This window comes from Pogoniulus pusillus, chromosome 27 (genome assembly GCF_015220805.1).
Source record: "Pogoniulus pusillus isolate bPogPus1 chromosome 27, bPogPus1.pri, whole genome shotgun sequence".
Classification (NCBI taxonomy): Eukaryota; Metazoa; Chordata; class Aves; order Piciformes; family Lybiidae; genus Pogoniulus; species Pogoniulus pusillus.
This window is the reverse complement of record NC_087290.1, coordinates 7,349,129-7,364,331: the sequence shown is the minus strand read 5'-3', so window position 1 is coordinate 7,364,331 and position 15,203 is coordinate 7,349,129. Positions and strand designations below refer to the sequence as shown.

The window sequence follows — 15,203 nt, the reverse complement described above, 5'->3', positions numbered from 1 at the left end:
TGCCGGAGCAGGCAGGCACAGGGCTCTGTGCGAAGATCCTGCTCTTTTTTACCCCAGGGGGGTGAGCTCCCAAATGAACCCCCTTTGGCCACCCTTTTAGACACCCCAAGGCATGATCTCCTGAGCCCAGTGGTGCAGGTTAGTTGTCCCTGGAGATCATACCTGCAAAGCCACGTGGGAGGCAGCAGCTGTGACAAATCTTCCTGCAGCCACAGCCCTGCCCTGGGCATGGGGATGGTTACTCAGATCCTGAGACAAAAACTTCTTATAAGCCAAAGTGTCCACCTGCTGCAGGGAGAGGGCAGAGTATCAGGTGCAGGGTGGTGGCCCAGCCCCAGCAGGAGGGTCCCTGGTAGAGCACAGGGCACCAGGAGGAGCCTGTATGTGTGAGAGTCTTCATCTTTTTGCCCCACTTTTTGAATACTGTGGGCAACTGAGTCCTTGTCTGCTTGTGCTGTCAAACAGCTCCTGGGCTGCTAGGTGGGACAGTGGGTGGCAAAGGGAAGGGACAGTCCTGGTGCAGGAGGGCCAGCTCCCATCCAGGAGAGTGGAGGAGGCAGAGCAGCCCCTTTAAAGGGGAAGGGAGAGTGGCTGCTGAGCCAAGGAGCATGAGGGTCCATGAACCCTCACTTGCATCCTGGGCAAGGTCTTCTTGCTTTTACAAGCTTTTACAAGGAGAGATGCAACTCCAAAGCATCACCAGGTGTGTTCTCTGCGCTAAAGCCCCAGCAGCTGCCTCCACTTGTCCAGGAATGCACAAGGAAAGCAGGGCATAGGTTTCCAGTTGGATCTGCGGGGCTGAACCCAGCCTTGTGCTGGGGTGCTGCAGAGGTGGCTGCCTAGGTGAGAGGCTTGCCGCGGAGCAGGGCACGGCGGTGGGAAGGGTTTGCCATCTGCTGGAGAGCTTCCCCACTGCAGGGGCAGCAGCTCCAGCTGCAGTGCTGCTCCGAGCCCCACACGCAGCCTCATCACACCAGCTGCTTGTGCCAGGAACAGGGGGTGGGAAAGGCTGGTCTATCTCATGGCAGGACATGGCAAACTTGCTTTGCTTCTGTGCTACAGGGTCGTTTAGGTTGGAAAAGACCTTTAAGATCGTAGAGTTCAATCATGAGAGGCTGAGGGAGCTGGGGTTGTTTAGCCTGGAGAAGATGAGGCTCAGGGGTGATCTTACTGCTGTCTACAACTACCTGAAGGGAGGCTGTAGCCAGGTGGGGTTGGTCTCTTCTGCCAGGCAACCAGCAACAGAACAAGGGGACACAGTCTCAAGTTGTGCCAGGGCAGGTCTAGGCTGGATGTTAGGAGGAAGTTGTTGTCAGAGAGAGTGATTGGCATTGGAATGGGCTGCCCAGGGAGGTGGTGGAGTTGCTGTCCCTGGAGGTGTTGAAGCAAAGCCTGGCTGAGGCACTTAGTGCCATGGTCTGCTTGATTGGATAGGGCTGGGTGATAGGTTGGACTGGATGATCCTGGAGGTGTCTTTCAATCTGATTGATTCTATGACTCTATGATTAACCCATCAGAGCTAAGACCACCACTAAGTGATGTCCCCCAGCACCACATCTACCTGGTGTTTCAGTCCTTCCAGGGATGATGACTCCACCACTTCCCTGGGCAGACTGTTACAGGGCTTGACAACCCTGTCAGGGAAGTAATCATTCCTAATGTCCAACCTGAACCCACCCTGGTGCAACTTGAGGCCATTTCCTCATGTCCTACCACTTGTTACTTGGGAAGAGAGAGTGACCTGCACCGCCAACCTCCTTTCAGGGAGCCAGAAGGTTTCAGGCTCCTTTGCCCTTGACAAACCAACCTCAGTTCCCTTAGCTGCTTCTCAGAAGTTGTTCTTCTGTCTGCTCACCAGACCCTGTGAGATGGCCTTTGGCTGTCAGGAAAGATTTTCTGTGCATGCCTTGTGGTGTGCAGGGCTGTGTGTATGTTGTGTGTGCTTGTTGCAGACGAACATGGGCTGTGAAGGAGGCAGGGATTGCAGGAAGGCATGGGCTGGAGGTCTGGAGAGCCATCCTGTCTCTGCCTTCCCTTCCTGATTTGAGCACAACCCAACATTCACTAGTGCTCTCATGGAGCATCATCTTTAGATTCCTGTTCTGACTTAGAGGCGTCATGAGCACCTCCAGCTGAAGACAACAGGAGGCAGACTTTGCAAGCCCAAAGTGCCACAGCATGCCAAGTGTTCAGAAATGTCAAGTCCTGGGTGAATCAAGACTGGGAGACAGAACAAGGGGGAATGGCCTCAAGCTGAGGCTGGGGAGATTTTAAATGGGTCATTAAGAAAAAGTTTTTCACAGAGAGAGTGGTCAGGGGCTGGAATGAGCTGCCCAGGGAGGTGGTGGAGTCACCCACCCTGGATGTGTTTAAGGGTGGTTTGGATGTGGTGCTTAGGGCTATGGTTTAAGGTGAATCTTGTAGAGTAGGGCTCTAGGTTGGACTTGGTTATTCTGAGGGTCTTTTCCAACCTGGATGTTTCTGTGATTCTGTGGTTTTGCTCTTAGCTCCTCTGAACCTCTGCTGCCGCAGCTAGAGCCATCCCTTAGTGCTGGAGCTGCAGGGAAAACCCTGCTTGGCTCCAGACTGATGCTTGGTGCTGAGGGCATCTTCCTGTCTGGTCTGTCTTAGGCAAGGTGATTGGATTTGATGATCTTCAGAGGTACTTTCCAGCCTGTACCATTCTGTGATTCAGGGAAATGTGGGTAAATACATGTGGCTGCAGTTTGGCAAAGGCAGCCTGCCTCTGGAAGCTCTCTTGGTAGCACTGCCACATTTGTGTGGGTGCCACACCCTGGCACAGCAGCTGGCCACCTCCCACTCTTCAGGCTTCTGGTCACAAAGTGGGGCTTTTCTAAGCACCCCAAGTTTGCCTTGAGGAATTGCACAAATGGCAGCAGCTGCTGTTAGCTACGGTTGGTGTCTTCTGCTGGCACCCAGAACACTCGCCTGGAGGCACAGCCTGCAGGCACAGCCTGCTACATCTGTTGCAGCCCAGGGATTTCAGTGGCATTTCACAAGCTGCACTAGAGGCCTCCCAGCCCTGCAGGACCAGCTGCCTCGGGGAATCAAAGAGGAGCAGTCCCAGGGGATGTAGGCTAAGGATGCATCTAGCCCAGCTTTACCATCTCCAGATGTGGCCATGGCATAACCCTTGGAAAGAAAAGCAAATATTTGTGCTGCCTCCCTTGAGTGCTCTCCCAGGCCCCAATCATTCTCATTTTGTAAATCTTCATGAGCTTATCTGAAATCCAGGCTCTGACTCAGACACATGGAAATTTCCTTGCAGTCACCTTTGGCAAGGAGCTCCTCTTGTCAAGAGCTGCTTCCTTCTGTGCATTTTGAACCTGGCTGTTGCCTGCTCCATCCAATGGTCCACTGTTCCTCCTCTGGGAGTGACAGCAAACAATTGCTCTTTGTCCCTCTTTCTAGGCCACTCATTGTCTGCAGGCTTCAATTCCCATGCTGGAAAGTCTTGATCCCTATGGAAAATACCTCTTCCCATCTGAGAACTTGCTTGTCTTTCTTGGAGCCACACTACCCTATGATTTCTGACTTTCCCCAGTCTTTCTCTTCCTCTCTTTCTCCCTTTCTCTTTCGCTTTCTCTTTCTCGTTCTTGTTCTCATTCTTTTTCTCGTTCTCTTTCTCTTTTCTTCTCTTTCCAGCTGATTTGCTCCCAGTTGAAACCAGAACTGCCCACATTAGTGATCTAACAGCTCCCAGGGCCACTGTGACTGTGTGATCCCTCACCTAAGGGTTGGTGTGGTGGAGCAGGTTGCATTCAGGGCTAAGAAAAGACTTCCTCCTGCAGCCCAAATCTGTTCTAGTGGTGGATCCAAAGACACCATGTGTGGTTTCTATTGAAAGCTGAAACACACCATAAGGCAAAGGTTTTAGAGACTCTATAAATAGCTCCAATTTAGCATGTATGATGTGGAGGAGGTTTTAGAAATCAAAATATTTAGAGATTTGCATTATTTGTCTTGGCAGGAAGGAGTAGCCAAGATTGAAATACCAACTCCTCCTTCAGGGAAGGATCATTGTTGAGGAAAACAGTAAACAGGAGGAATAACAGAGGTGTTCAGAGCCTCCAAGAATTCATTTTGCTATGAATGGAATTAAGAAACACAACCCAGTGTATCTGGAAGGGGAAGGAATTGATTGGAAATGTCTTTACTGCTGATAGAAAATGCTGATTTTTCAGAATGAGTCTTGGCATTTCCACCAAACCTCTACTTGAACACTGCAAGAACATCCAGAACATTCGGCTAAAATCAGCCACAAACTGAGCTGTGTTGGTGTGAGCTGCATCAGTGAGGACATCTCCAGCCTGTTCTCTTCCTCTCACTTTTATTCTGGTCCCTGTGTTGGAGATGTGTAACAGGAATGTTAAGATTGATCTGAATGGGGAACGTGTGCAAGTGTTGGGTCTGAACATGCTGATGGAAGTGGCAGGAGCAGATGAGAGTGGTAGACATTGCTGACATCTAGGTTAGCATGTCACTGGTGCATCATGATCGTCTCATCTCAATCTCATCTCTCCATGTGGTTCCCAGTCTGCCACTCGGGCAGATCCATCTCCAAGCCTGTTCCCAGCACCCCCAGCCTCAGTCTGCCATCTCTTGCCTCAGGCGGGGGTGTCAGTCTTGGCTTGTTATCCTGGGCACCTCAAGCTGTCAAGTCTCTTCTCTCAGGCAGCACATCCTTCCTAATGACTGGCTGCATGTTATGGGCAAGGACAGAAGAGGAGCCCAGACTTGGGAATGGTCAGCACTGGAATGGGCTACCCAGGGACGTGACTGAGTCACCAACCCTGGATGCGTTTAAAGGTCGTTTAGATGTGGTGCTTGGGGACATAGTTTAGGGCTGTTCTTTGTAGAGTTATTGACTAGACTTGATGGTCATAGAATCACAGAATGTCAGGGGCTGGAAGGGACCTCCAAAGCTCATTCAGTCCAGCCCCCATCCCAGAGCAGGATCTCCTGTAACAAATCACACAGGAACACATCCAGGCAGGTTTTGAATATCTCCAGAAAGGGAGGCTCCACAACCTCCCTGCACAGCCTGTTCCAGGGTTCTGTCACCCTTATAAGGAAAAAAAATTCTCTTTGTGTTTAAATGAAACTTCCTATGCCTCAGCTTCCACCCGTTGCCCTCTGTCTGGTCACTGGGCATCACTCAGCAGAGCCTGGCTCCAGCCTCCTGGCACTCACCCTCCACATCTTTATAACCACCGATGAGTTCACCTCTCAGTCTCCTCTTCTCCAAGCAGCACAGCCCCAGCTCCCTCAGGCTCTCCTTGTAAGAGAGATGTTCCATTCCCTTCATCATCTTTGTTGCTCTGCACTGGACTCTCTCAAGCAGTTCTGTGTCCCTCTTGAACTGACACAGTACTCCAGATGTGGCCTCACCAGGGTCTTTTCCAACCTGAATATTTCTGTGATTCTGTCATCACTTCACCCTCTGACCACACTTCACCCTCTCCTGTGCACACTCACAGACTAGTGGCCTTCTGGAACCCCTGGAGAAATCCTCCATCTCCTTGGGCAGTGCTGCAAGCAGGGCAGGGCATGGCTGCTGACCTGCTGAATGGGCAGATGGAGAGGGCTGCCTGACTCATGGACAAGCCTTGCTCCAATCACTGTGGGAGAAGCAAACTGGCCCCAGCTCCTTGTGGTGCCTTCCAAGCCTGACTGATTCTACGATTCTATTTAGAGATTCTAAGGAACACAAGTGCGTGGCAGCCATGGTAGTTCTCCGTTGCCACCATGTGACTTCTGGGCAAGAGGTCCATCTACTAATCTTCTGAATCCTTCTTTCTAGGTTCTCTACAGAATCCTTTGGTTAGGGGAAAGGAAAAGAGAGGTCATATCCTGCCCACTATCACTTTATGGCATCACATCACCACAGAACGTGCCACGTCAGGGCACTGCTTTCCTTGGGGCTCTGGCCACTTCCCCACAGGCCCCTGTGGCAGCCCTGACACAGCACTTTTTCCATTGGGTCATGTCTTACAGCAACATTTCCGGCGTGTCTGAGTCCTCACTGGCTCTATAAAGTGCTGCACCCATGGGTCCCACATCAGGCACAGCAAGGGACGCTCTGCAGCAGTCTAGCCCAGCTCCCACGGCTCACCACCACTCAGTGGGACCATGAGATCCTCCACAGCTGCACTTGCTGTGCTTTTTGTGGCTGTCCTCTGCTACCAGGTCTCGTCATCTCCACGTAAGTCCAAGCTCTCCTCTTGCTGCTATATAAGGCCTAGTAATGCTTGGCAGCTCTCCCTTCTCTTCTGCTGTTCTTTGACCTCAGGAGGGAAGGATGGCTGTGCTGGGAGCACACAGTGGGTGCAGTACCTCTTCCAGTGGGGTCCTTCTTGTCTTCTGACTCTGCTTCTTCCCAGTGATGCTTTTCCTGGTCTGGTTTAACCAGAAAATTTCTCTTCCAGTTTCTCTCCGCTATTTTAGTCCCTGCTGCCAACAGTACAGCACCAAACCGCTGCCCCCAAGACTTGCAGTGAAGTATGAGTACACAGACAGCCACTGCTTGCAGCCAGCTGTGATGTGAGTAGATCTTCTGCCCAAATCTTTACGGGGGGGAGAGGGGGTGGAGCTCCTCCACTGAAAGATGGCAGTGCCAGAAAACCCCACATCTCACTCCATTCTTGCAAGGGAAGACATCAGGCTCAGTTCTGATCTGTTAAAACATCTTACAGGCCAATTTCACATCCCAGGCAACCAATTCCTGGGTATCTCAATTAGATTTGCGCCAAAAGAGCTTCTGCTGGCCACCTCAGCTATCCCTAGACAGCAGGACCCAGGCAGGATGGTGTTCCAGCTGGAGCAGACCTGCTGGGACAGAGTGGCTTAATTAGCAGCAAGACACTTGTAATGTCATTAAGCCAACCCCCAGCCCTGTGTTTCCCTGGGGTTGTTCTGCAGCTGTAGAGATCTCTGGTGTGCTGGGGTTCACCAGTGGCAAGGAACAGATGGTCCCTTCTCCCTCTTCCTCCCCCTCTCTTTCTCCCTCTTACTCCCTCTCCAATAACTGTCTTTCCTCCTGCAGATTTACAACAGCTCGAGGCAAAAAGGTCTGTGGCAATCCTGATGATAAGTGGGTCCAGAACATCGTGAATCAGCTAAAGGCCAAGCAGGCAGTGGCTGAGCAACCATCACCTCCGTGAAGACCTCCTCTCATGGGTACCACCGAGACACATCTCTTTTTTCTTCTTGCCTGTGAGCTTGGCAGGCTGTTTAACACAGTGTTTAGCTCTTTTATTTAAGTTTATTTGTAATTTATTGGACATTTTCCATGCAGGTTTTCATTCTGATTTGTATGGTGAAGTTATTTTGTGTAATAAAAAGGAGCAAATCCTACAGCTTCTCCTCACTGCCTCTCAGGATGCTTCATGGAGGCTCTGGTGGGCAGTAGTGGCTGGAAGGGGTCCAAGCTGACACCAGATGGGTCTGTGGGGTGGGTCTGAGCTGCCTCCCCCCCAGCCTCTTTATGCTGCACAATGGAGTGGTGCTCATCCTGGAGTGGTGCCTGCTCCTGGCAGGGCTCTTGCACCCCTTGCCTGCCAGACTGTTTGAGCCCTGATCCACGTGGTACCCAAGCTGGCAGGGGATTCCAGCATGAACAATACTATGGGGACACCAGGCTTGCCCAGTGCCTTCAGGCTGCCGCTCCAACCACGGGCTGCTGAGCTCAGCAAACACCAGCGATGACTTGGTCTCTGCCATCCCAGTGCCTGCAGTTAACTCTGGGCACAGATTATTTCTGGCACTTCCTAATTTGTCCTGCTCTCCCAGCAGGGTTTTGCTTTCCCTTCAGAGGAAGGGCCAGCCTCTAGGGCTGGCTGCAGCTGTCCTGGCTGCTCCTCCCCCCGTTGGCACAAAGGCTTTCGCGGCTGTGCTGCATGGCAGTGGGGTCGGCTGCTCCTCGGGCTGCTCCTCGGGCTTGTCCTGCAGCTTCTCCCCCGGCTCTCGTGGCACTGCTGGGCTTGCCCCGTGGTGAGGCTACCCCTGCCGCTCTTCCTGCCTGTGCCGATTGACCCCAGGGGGACAGAGGATCCCGGTGAGACCACCTGGCCACGGGCAGCAGCATGGCCTTGGCAGGTGCCCTGGCGCGGCTGCAGGACGAGGCCATCTGCCCCATCTGCCTGGACTGTATGTGCGACCCTGTCAGCATCGACTGCGGGCACAACTTCTGCCGGGGCTGCATCGTCAAGCACAGCCAGGAGAAGGGGCTGTGGGCCGACGGACCCTTCTCCTGCCCCCAGTGCCGAGCCTCCTGCCGCCGCAGCGGCTTTCGCCCCAACCCGCAGCTGGCAAACATCGTGGAGGGCATCCGGCGGCTGAGGCTGTGGGACAGGGCGGACCTGGAGATGGAGCTGGGGCTGGGCGCCCTGCTCTGTGCCCAGCACGGCGAGCGCCTGAAGCTCTTCTGCGAGGAGGACGATGAGGCCATCTGCGTGGTGTGCCGAGAGTCCCTGCACCACCGCCCCCACGTCGTCTACCCCATCGAGGAGGCTGCGCAGATCTACAAGGTAGGGCAGCTCTGAGCCCCGTGCCCCCTGGGCGCACTGGCACCGGCGGGATTGGCTGCCGGGGCCCTGCTGCGCCTCTCCCGACACCTCGATGGCGTTCCCAGGAAGGCAGAGGAGGGGGTGGCAGAGGCAGCAGCACTCGCACAGCTGCTCTCCTCGCAGGGATGAGGCTGGAGTCGCTGGCTCCCAAGTTGTGGAGGCACTCAGGCTCACCCCTGTCCATCCAGGTGCAGGGAGGCAACCTCGATCCTTCTCCCCTCGGAGAAGTGGGGGGGGTTGGTCCTGCCCTGGGGACTTCCTCCTCAGTGGATGGGTGCATCCAAAGCCCATGTCCCAGCAATGCTCCCAGCAGCATGCCGCAGGCTGCCCCCAGCCCTGACACTGCTGGGAGCAGTCACTTTGATCTCCAAAAGCTTCATGGTGGGGAATATCCAGGGAAAACCCGAGGAGCACGGAGGGGGTTAATGCTGGGAGTGAAGAGCACAGCTGCTGGCTATGGCTGCCGGGGCTGGCGCTGCCTGGCATTGCATGGTCACTGCCCCCTGGCTGCCTGCTGGCACCCACCATCTCAGGGCTAAATCGTTGTGCTCAGGGTGAGCTGAGCCTGGTTTTTGTCTTTTCAGGTCAAACTCCATAAATGCCTGGAGTATCTTTTTAAGGAAGCGGAGGAAGTGAGGAAGGCTGAATCAGCTGAAAGGACGAAAACCCAGGAGTGCAAGGCAGGTGCCTGGCTTAAGTCTTAAAGAATGAGCTTCAGAGAGACCACCAATTGTGATCTGGTCTGGGGCTGTGAATTTGGGCAAAGTCCTTAAGATGGAACTTGTCCCCACGTCCTGCTGTTGTGTCCTGCAGTTGTGTGAGTTCTATAGTAAACATTAAACATGCTTGCAAGCAAAAGCTTTGCAGAGCACAGCACATCAGCCCCACTGAAACTAGAGGGCTTGCGTGCCAGTTCAACCCTGAGTGTGTGTTGTGGCGAGGGTGGAAGGACCTCTGGAGATCATGTAGTCCAACTCCCCCGCTGAAGCAGGGTCACCTAGATCAGATTGCAGAGGGTTGTGGGTTTTGAAAGTCTCCAGGGGAGGAGGCTTTACAACTTCTCTGGGCAGCCTGCTCCAGGGTTCCAGCACCCTCCTAGCGAAGAAGTTTCTCCTCTTTGTCTTTCGATTTACCACGCGTGCCTGAGTTGTGAGCCACCCTTCGCAGCCACTCTGTGAAGCTCTCCTGCCTCACAGCAGCCGGAACTGGAAGAGTTTTTACGTTAAAAAAGAACCGAAAAACTTCATTCTTGCACCTCTGCCCAGCTGCTGGCAGTCCTGGGAAGACATGACACCAGCAAAACTGCTGCCTTTCATGTCCTTCCGAGGTGGGAACTGGAAACTGGAAAGCAAAAGTAACTGCAGAAAAGGAAATGAAACTCCTGGACCAAGTTATCCAGCCCTGAGCTGGATGGTGAATCATCTTTGGCACGGCAAACAAATTTCTCTGGACTCCCCGTGCCATTTCCTTCCCCTACCTGCCCACCACGACCTAGCCAGGTGGGAGGTGGGTTTTTGGGATGCCTCTCTGTGCCCACCATCCCCTCTGGGGCTGGGATGGGGCTGGGGATGGAGGTTGTGAAAGAGTCATGTTACTCTTCCCCTCCCCCCTCTCCCGAGTCAGGGCTCCGGGGCCGCGACTCAGCTGCCTTTGTCTTCCTCCCTGCAGCTGTTTGAGCTTCTGTAGTTAAAAATTAAAAAGGTCCCTTGAGAATGGTGTGGGGGAAGTGACTGTGACCATCCAGGCTTATCAAGCCTTGGTGACTCAGGTCCAAAAAATCATGTGCTAGAACAGAAGATAAATGCAGTTCAGTTTCCTTTTGCTTTTTCCTCTGTTTGGAGGCTTCGTGGTCTCCGCTGACCTCACTCTGTTACCCTGGTGGCAATATTTAGGGCTCAGACAAAACCATAGGATCACAGAGTGGTTTGGTTTGCAAGGGACCTTTGAAGGTCATCTGTGCCACCCGCCCTGGGATATCCCTAACTAGATCAGGTTGCTTACAGCCCCATCAAGCGTGACCTTAAATGTTTCCAGGAATGGGGCCTCCACCACCTGCTTTGGCAACTTGTTTCAGCGCTCCACTAACCTTAAAGAACTTTGTTCTAATGCTCAGCTCTGAAGCACTGGCAGGGGCCTGTTGCTGGCTGTAGGAAGAGCACTCAAACAACTGAGGAATCTTCCCAGAGAGAGTGATTGATATTGGAATGGGCTGCCCAGAGAGGTGGTGGAGTCACTGTCCTTGGAGGTGTCCAAGAAAAGCCTGGCTGGGGCACTTAGTGCCATGGTCTGGTTGACTGGATAGGGCTGGGTGCTAGGTTGGGCTGGATGAGCTTGGAGGTCTCTTCAAACCTGCTTGATTTTGTGATTCTATGTTTGGCAAGAGCTAAAGAGTGAGGGGCAAGAGGATGGGGCTAAGCTCTTTCCAGTGGTGCCCAGGGACAAGACAAGGGGCAGTGGGCACAAACTAGAACCCAGGAGGTTCCATCTGACCAGGAGCAGAAAATTATCTGGTGTGAGGATGCTGGAGCCCTGGAGCAGACTGCCCACAGAGGTTGTGGAGTCTTCTCCTCTGGAGAGATTCCAAACCCACCTGGCCGTTGTGCCCCTGAGCAAGCTGTTGTGAGCGACCCTGCTTTAGTAGGGGGGTTGGATTGGGATGATCTCCAGAAGTTACTTTCAGCCCCCACCACACTGAGCAGAAATGCCCTGGGCAAAGTCCTACTGCTGGTACACTGAAGATGTGGAGGAGAAGCTGGGGCAAGGTGAATGCACAACAGTGGGCCTCTGGCTGTTTTTTAAAGGAAATGTGCTTATCAGGAAAATGTGGTGGTTTCCCACAGCCTGATGCTGGAGAATCCAACTCTGCCTTGATTTTCTGCCTAACTTTGCCTCACTTCACTCCTTGCATCTTCTTGTCTTCAGGAGACAGTGAAAAAAAAGCGGGAGAAGATCTTGAGCGAGTTTGGGAAGATGCATGGGCTGCTGGCTGACGAGGAGATGGCGCTGCTGCGGAAGCTGGAGGATGAGGAGAAGGGAATTCTCACACTGATCAATGAAAACCTGGCCAGGCTGGGGGAGCAGAAGTCCTTGCTGGAGGACCTGATCGTGGAGATAAAGGAAAAGACCCAGCTTTCAGCTGAGGGAATGCTCAAGGTCAGCCTATGCCTCCAGCCTCACAGACTCAGCCCCAATGCCTTTGCTGTCTGGGCGAGTGGCTGGAGCCAGGCTGGCTGGTGGGCTCCAGAGCCCCACACCCACAATGATTTTTCTCTTCTCTTTCTAGAACATGAAGAGTATCCTGATCAGGTAGGTACCTGTGCTTGTTCCTCCTACCATCCTGGCTGCCTCTAGACTGACATGTTTGTGTCTGCTCCATGCCCGCCACCCCCTGTCCTACCTGCTCAGCATCTGCTTTGGGTCTCTCTAGGGATGGCAAAGGAAGAATTGAGACCAACAAGGTCTGAAGAAGAGACTCTTCTTCAGGCCCCCCCAGCCAAGGACTTTCCTGGCCTTGTGGTTTGTGAGATGAGTCACCACTTATGGAGCATGCTGCCCCGATGGCTTTGATCCATCCTTCCTAGGGACTGGCACTTGCCAGTCATGCTTTGCCACATGATTTTGACCCGGTCCCATCCGCCTTGCTGATAGGCAGGTGGTTGTCCCTAGAGCTCTTCACAGCCAGAGAGCTGAAGGGAAGAGATACACTTTTGCAGTCAACCCACCCCCAGCAGGACACTGGCCGTGCTGTGGGCTCTGGAAGACAGCCCACGGGCATTGCTCTTCTTTCAGGTGCGAGGAGCTGAAATTCCAGCCCCCCAAGGCTGTGTCTGTGACCCTGAAGGAAAACTACACCATCCCAGAGCACTGCCTGGGCATGAGGGACATGCTGAAGAAATTCAAAGGTAAGGGATCTGCTTTTGTGCCACATCCAGGCACATTGATGCTCCAGTTGCCCTCCCCTACCCATGCCCTGGGGAACAGGGAAGTTTCTTCAACAAGCTTTGTCCAGATGGTCCCAGTTTGTGAACTGATTAATTCAAACTGATGTCATGGTGGGGAGACCTTCCTCGTTTTGGTCTTGGATGGGTTGTGAGATGTCCCTGAAGCCTAGGAGGTCACTCAGGAATTTCAGGCTCCCTGTTGCCCATGAACTCCTGCGTTCAGTGCTGGCTGCTTCTGAAGCTGTGCTGAAGGCTGTGGAGCCACCTCCACTCCTGCTCTGAATACTTTGGTGTGGGTTAGTGTCTCAGTTCTAATTTAAATTTCCCAGAGACTCAATATAGTTGATAGAACCAATAACAATTTATAGGATGCCCTTCCCTCTTCCCCCTTCTTTCCCAAAGAAAAAGGAATTGGATGGAGAGAGAGGAAAGGTGTGCAGACCCAAATAATCTCACTGCTACTTGGAAGTTAAAAGAAGAGAAGTTTGACAATAAATAAAAGGTATATGAGGTAGGGAAGTTACAAAGGTATAGGGAAGGGAAAAAAACATGTAAATACACAACTAGATTTGATGGCAGTGGGTTTTGTCCTCCTCGGGGGTAATGGCCACGTGGTGAAACAAAGAGAACCTGCAACAGGATGGTGATTTCTTGAATCATAGAATCAACCAGGTTGGAAGAGACCTCCAAGATCATCCAGTCCAACCTAGCACCCAGCCCTAACCAATCAACTAGACCATGGCACTAAGTGCCTCATCCAGTCTTTTCTTGAAGACCCCCAGGGACGGTGCCTCCACCACCTCCCTGGGCAGCCCATTCCAATGGGAAATCACTCTCTCTGTGAAGAACTTCTTCCTAATATCCAGCCTATACCTACCCTGGCACAACTTGAGACTGTGTCCCAGGAAGGCAGAGGAGAGCCAAGGAGGAAGCCCCCCTGCTTTTATGGATCTTAGACAGGAAGGGGGAGTGGGCTAACCACCATCACCTGGTAGTGTTCAGACCCACCCCTAGGGAGGGCTCAGGACCACCTGGGGTCAGGTTCAAGATCACTCTCCCAGGAGGGTTAACCCTGTGCAGTTAGTCCGCAGGATTAATCTTCCCTGCTGGGCGAAGCCCTGGGCACAAGCAAATGCATGTAGGAGGTGGAAAGAGCCGGGGGAGCTCAGCTTCTGTGCTGCAAACGCCTGAAGCCCTGTCGGTGCTTCCGCCCTTCTCCCCGTGCAGTGGATGTGACTCTGGACCCCGAGACGGCGTACCCTGAGCTCAGCCTGTCGGAGGACTGCAAGAGCGTGCGGCGTAGCGGCAAGAAGGTGATCTTCTCCCTCTTCGAGAACCCCAAGAGGTTCATCACCACGCCGGTGGTGCTGGGCAACCAGTTCTTCCTCGCGGGCCGCAGCTACTGGGAGGTGCAGGTGGGGGACAAGCCCGAGTGGGGCCTGGGGCTGTGCCAGGAGTCTGCCAACCGGAGAAGCGTCATCTTCTCCCCGAAAAACGGCTACTGGGTGCTGCGGCTGCAGAACGGGGGCAGCTACGAGGCCCTCACCTACCCGGTGTCCCCCCTGGCGCTGAGCGTGAGGCCGCGGCGAGTGGGCATCTTCCTCGACTACGAGGCAGGAGAAATCTCCTTCTACAACGTGAGCGACCGCTCCCACATCTACACCTTCACCGACAAGTTCTCGGGCAGCCTCCGGCCTCTCTTCTACCTGGGCTCCTTGCTGGGGGGCAGGAACGCGGAGCCCCTGGTGATCTCCTGGGTGAGGGACGCGCAGTACAGCGGCTGCGTCGTGCTGTGAGCCGGCAGCTGCGCTGGGGGCCGGCAGGCAGAGCTGGCTCCTGCCGGGAGCAGCGCCGGGGGAGGGCTGTGTGCCACGGCGAGCGCCGTGGGGTTCCACAGAGCCACAGCCCCTCGGCGTGGTGGGGCTGGAAGGGACCTCTGGAGATCATCGAGTCCAACCACCCTGCTGGGCTGGAGCCGCTTCCTGCGTCCTGCTGGCTGCTGGGGAGGTGCCGCCGTCCCTGGGTGCCAGACCCGCGCTGGGAGGGGTCATGGCACAACCCCCGTGCCGCTGACCTCTGGTGCCCTGCCTCACAGTGCTGGATTGAATGCGAACTGGGCTGGAGGAGGGCAATAAAGGGTTGATTTGGGCAGCCTCGTGTGGCTAGCAGTGTGGTTTTGTGGCGCGCCCAGCCCCGCGGCCTAGCCCCAGCTAACCCACAGCGTCTCGGGGGGCAAAGGCTGCTGCTGCGCCTGGGCCTGCCCAGCCTTGAGAAGATCCTCAGCAGAGCTGCTGTGGCATCTGTGGGGCGCTGCAGGAAGCTGGACGCCCACACGCAGGAGGCTGAGTCGTGGCAGGTGTCTGTGTAGCTGGCCACACTTCAGCCTCGCGGTGCTGAGGCCAAGGGGACATCTGTGTGGGACTGAGCTGCTCTCCATCATCCTCTGCTGGGGACATCTGTGTGTGGGGGGGTGGGAGCTGAGCTGCTCTCCATCATCCTCTGCCGGGGACATCTGTATGGGGGTGAGCTGTTCTCCATCATCCTCTGCTGGGGACATCTGTGTGGGGGTGAGCTGCTCTCCATCATCCTCTGCTGGGGACATCTGTGTGGGGGTGGGTGGGGGCTGAGCTGCTCTCCATCATCCTCTGCTGGGGACATCTGTGTGGGGGTGGAT

General features: G+C 54.3%; 2 protein-coding genes across 4 annotated transcripts; both read left to right on the top strand.

The window, feature by feature from the left end:
- Window positions 1-299: 299 nt before the first annotated feature.
- Window positions 300-7,442, top strand: LOC135187450 (C-C motif chemokine 5-like). 3 transcript variants are annotated; one of them, XM_064166161.1, is made up of 4 exons: window positions 300-380; window positions 6,019-6,226; window positions 6,450-6,564; window positions 7,067-7,442. In XM_064166161.1, exons 2-4 carry the CDS (start codon window positions 6,154-6,156, stop codon window positions 7,182-7,184), a joined length of 306 nt encoding a protein of 101 aa, XP_064022231.1. In that variant the 5' UTR covers window positions 300-380; window positions 6,019-6,153; the 3' UTR covers window positions 7,185-7,442. The 3 variants fall into 3 exon arrangements, with proteins under 3 accessions (XP_064022231.1, XP_064022230.1, XP_064022229.1); XM_064166160.1 differs by lacking the exon at window positions 300-380 and adding an exon at window positions 663-703; XM_064166159.1 differs by lacking the exon at window positions 300-380 and adding an exon at window positions 764-843.
- A 385-nt stretch (window positions 7,443-7,827) lies between these two features.
- On the top strand, window positions 7,828-14,680 carry LOC135187446 (E3 ubiquitin-protein ligase TRIM39-like). The gene is made up of 6 exons (XM_064166152.1): window positions 7,828-8,549; window positions 9,173-9,268; window positions 11,511-11,741; window positions 11,872-11,894; window positions 12,378-12,490; window positions 13,757-14,680. Exons 1-6 carry the CDS (start codon window positions 8,106-8,108, stop codon window positions 14,323-14,325), a joined length of 1,476 nt encoding a protein of 491 aa, XP_064022222.1. The 5' UTR covers window positions 7,828-8,105; the 3' UTR covers window positions 14,326-14,680.
- Window positions 14,681-15,203: the final 523 nt, after the last annotated feature.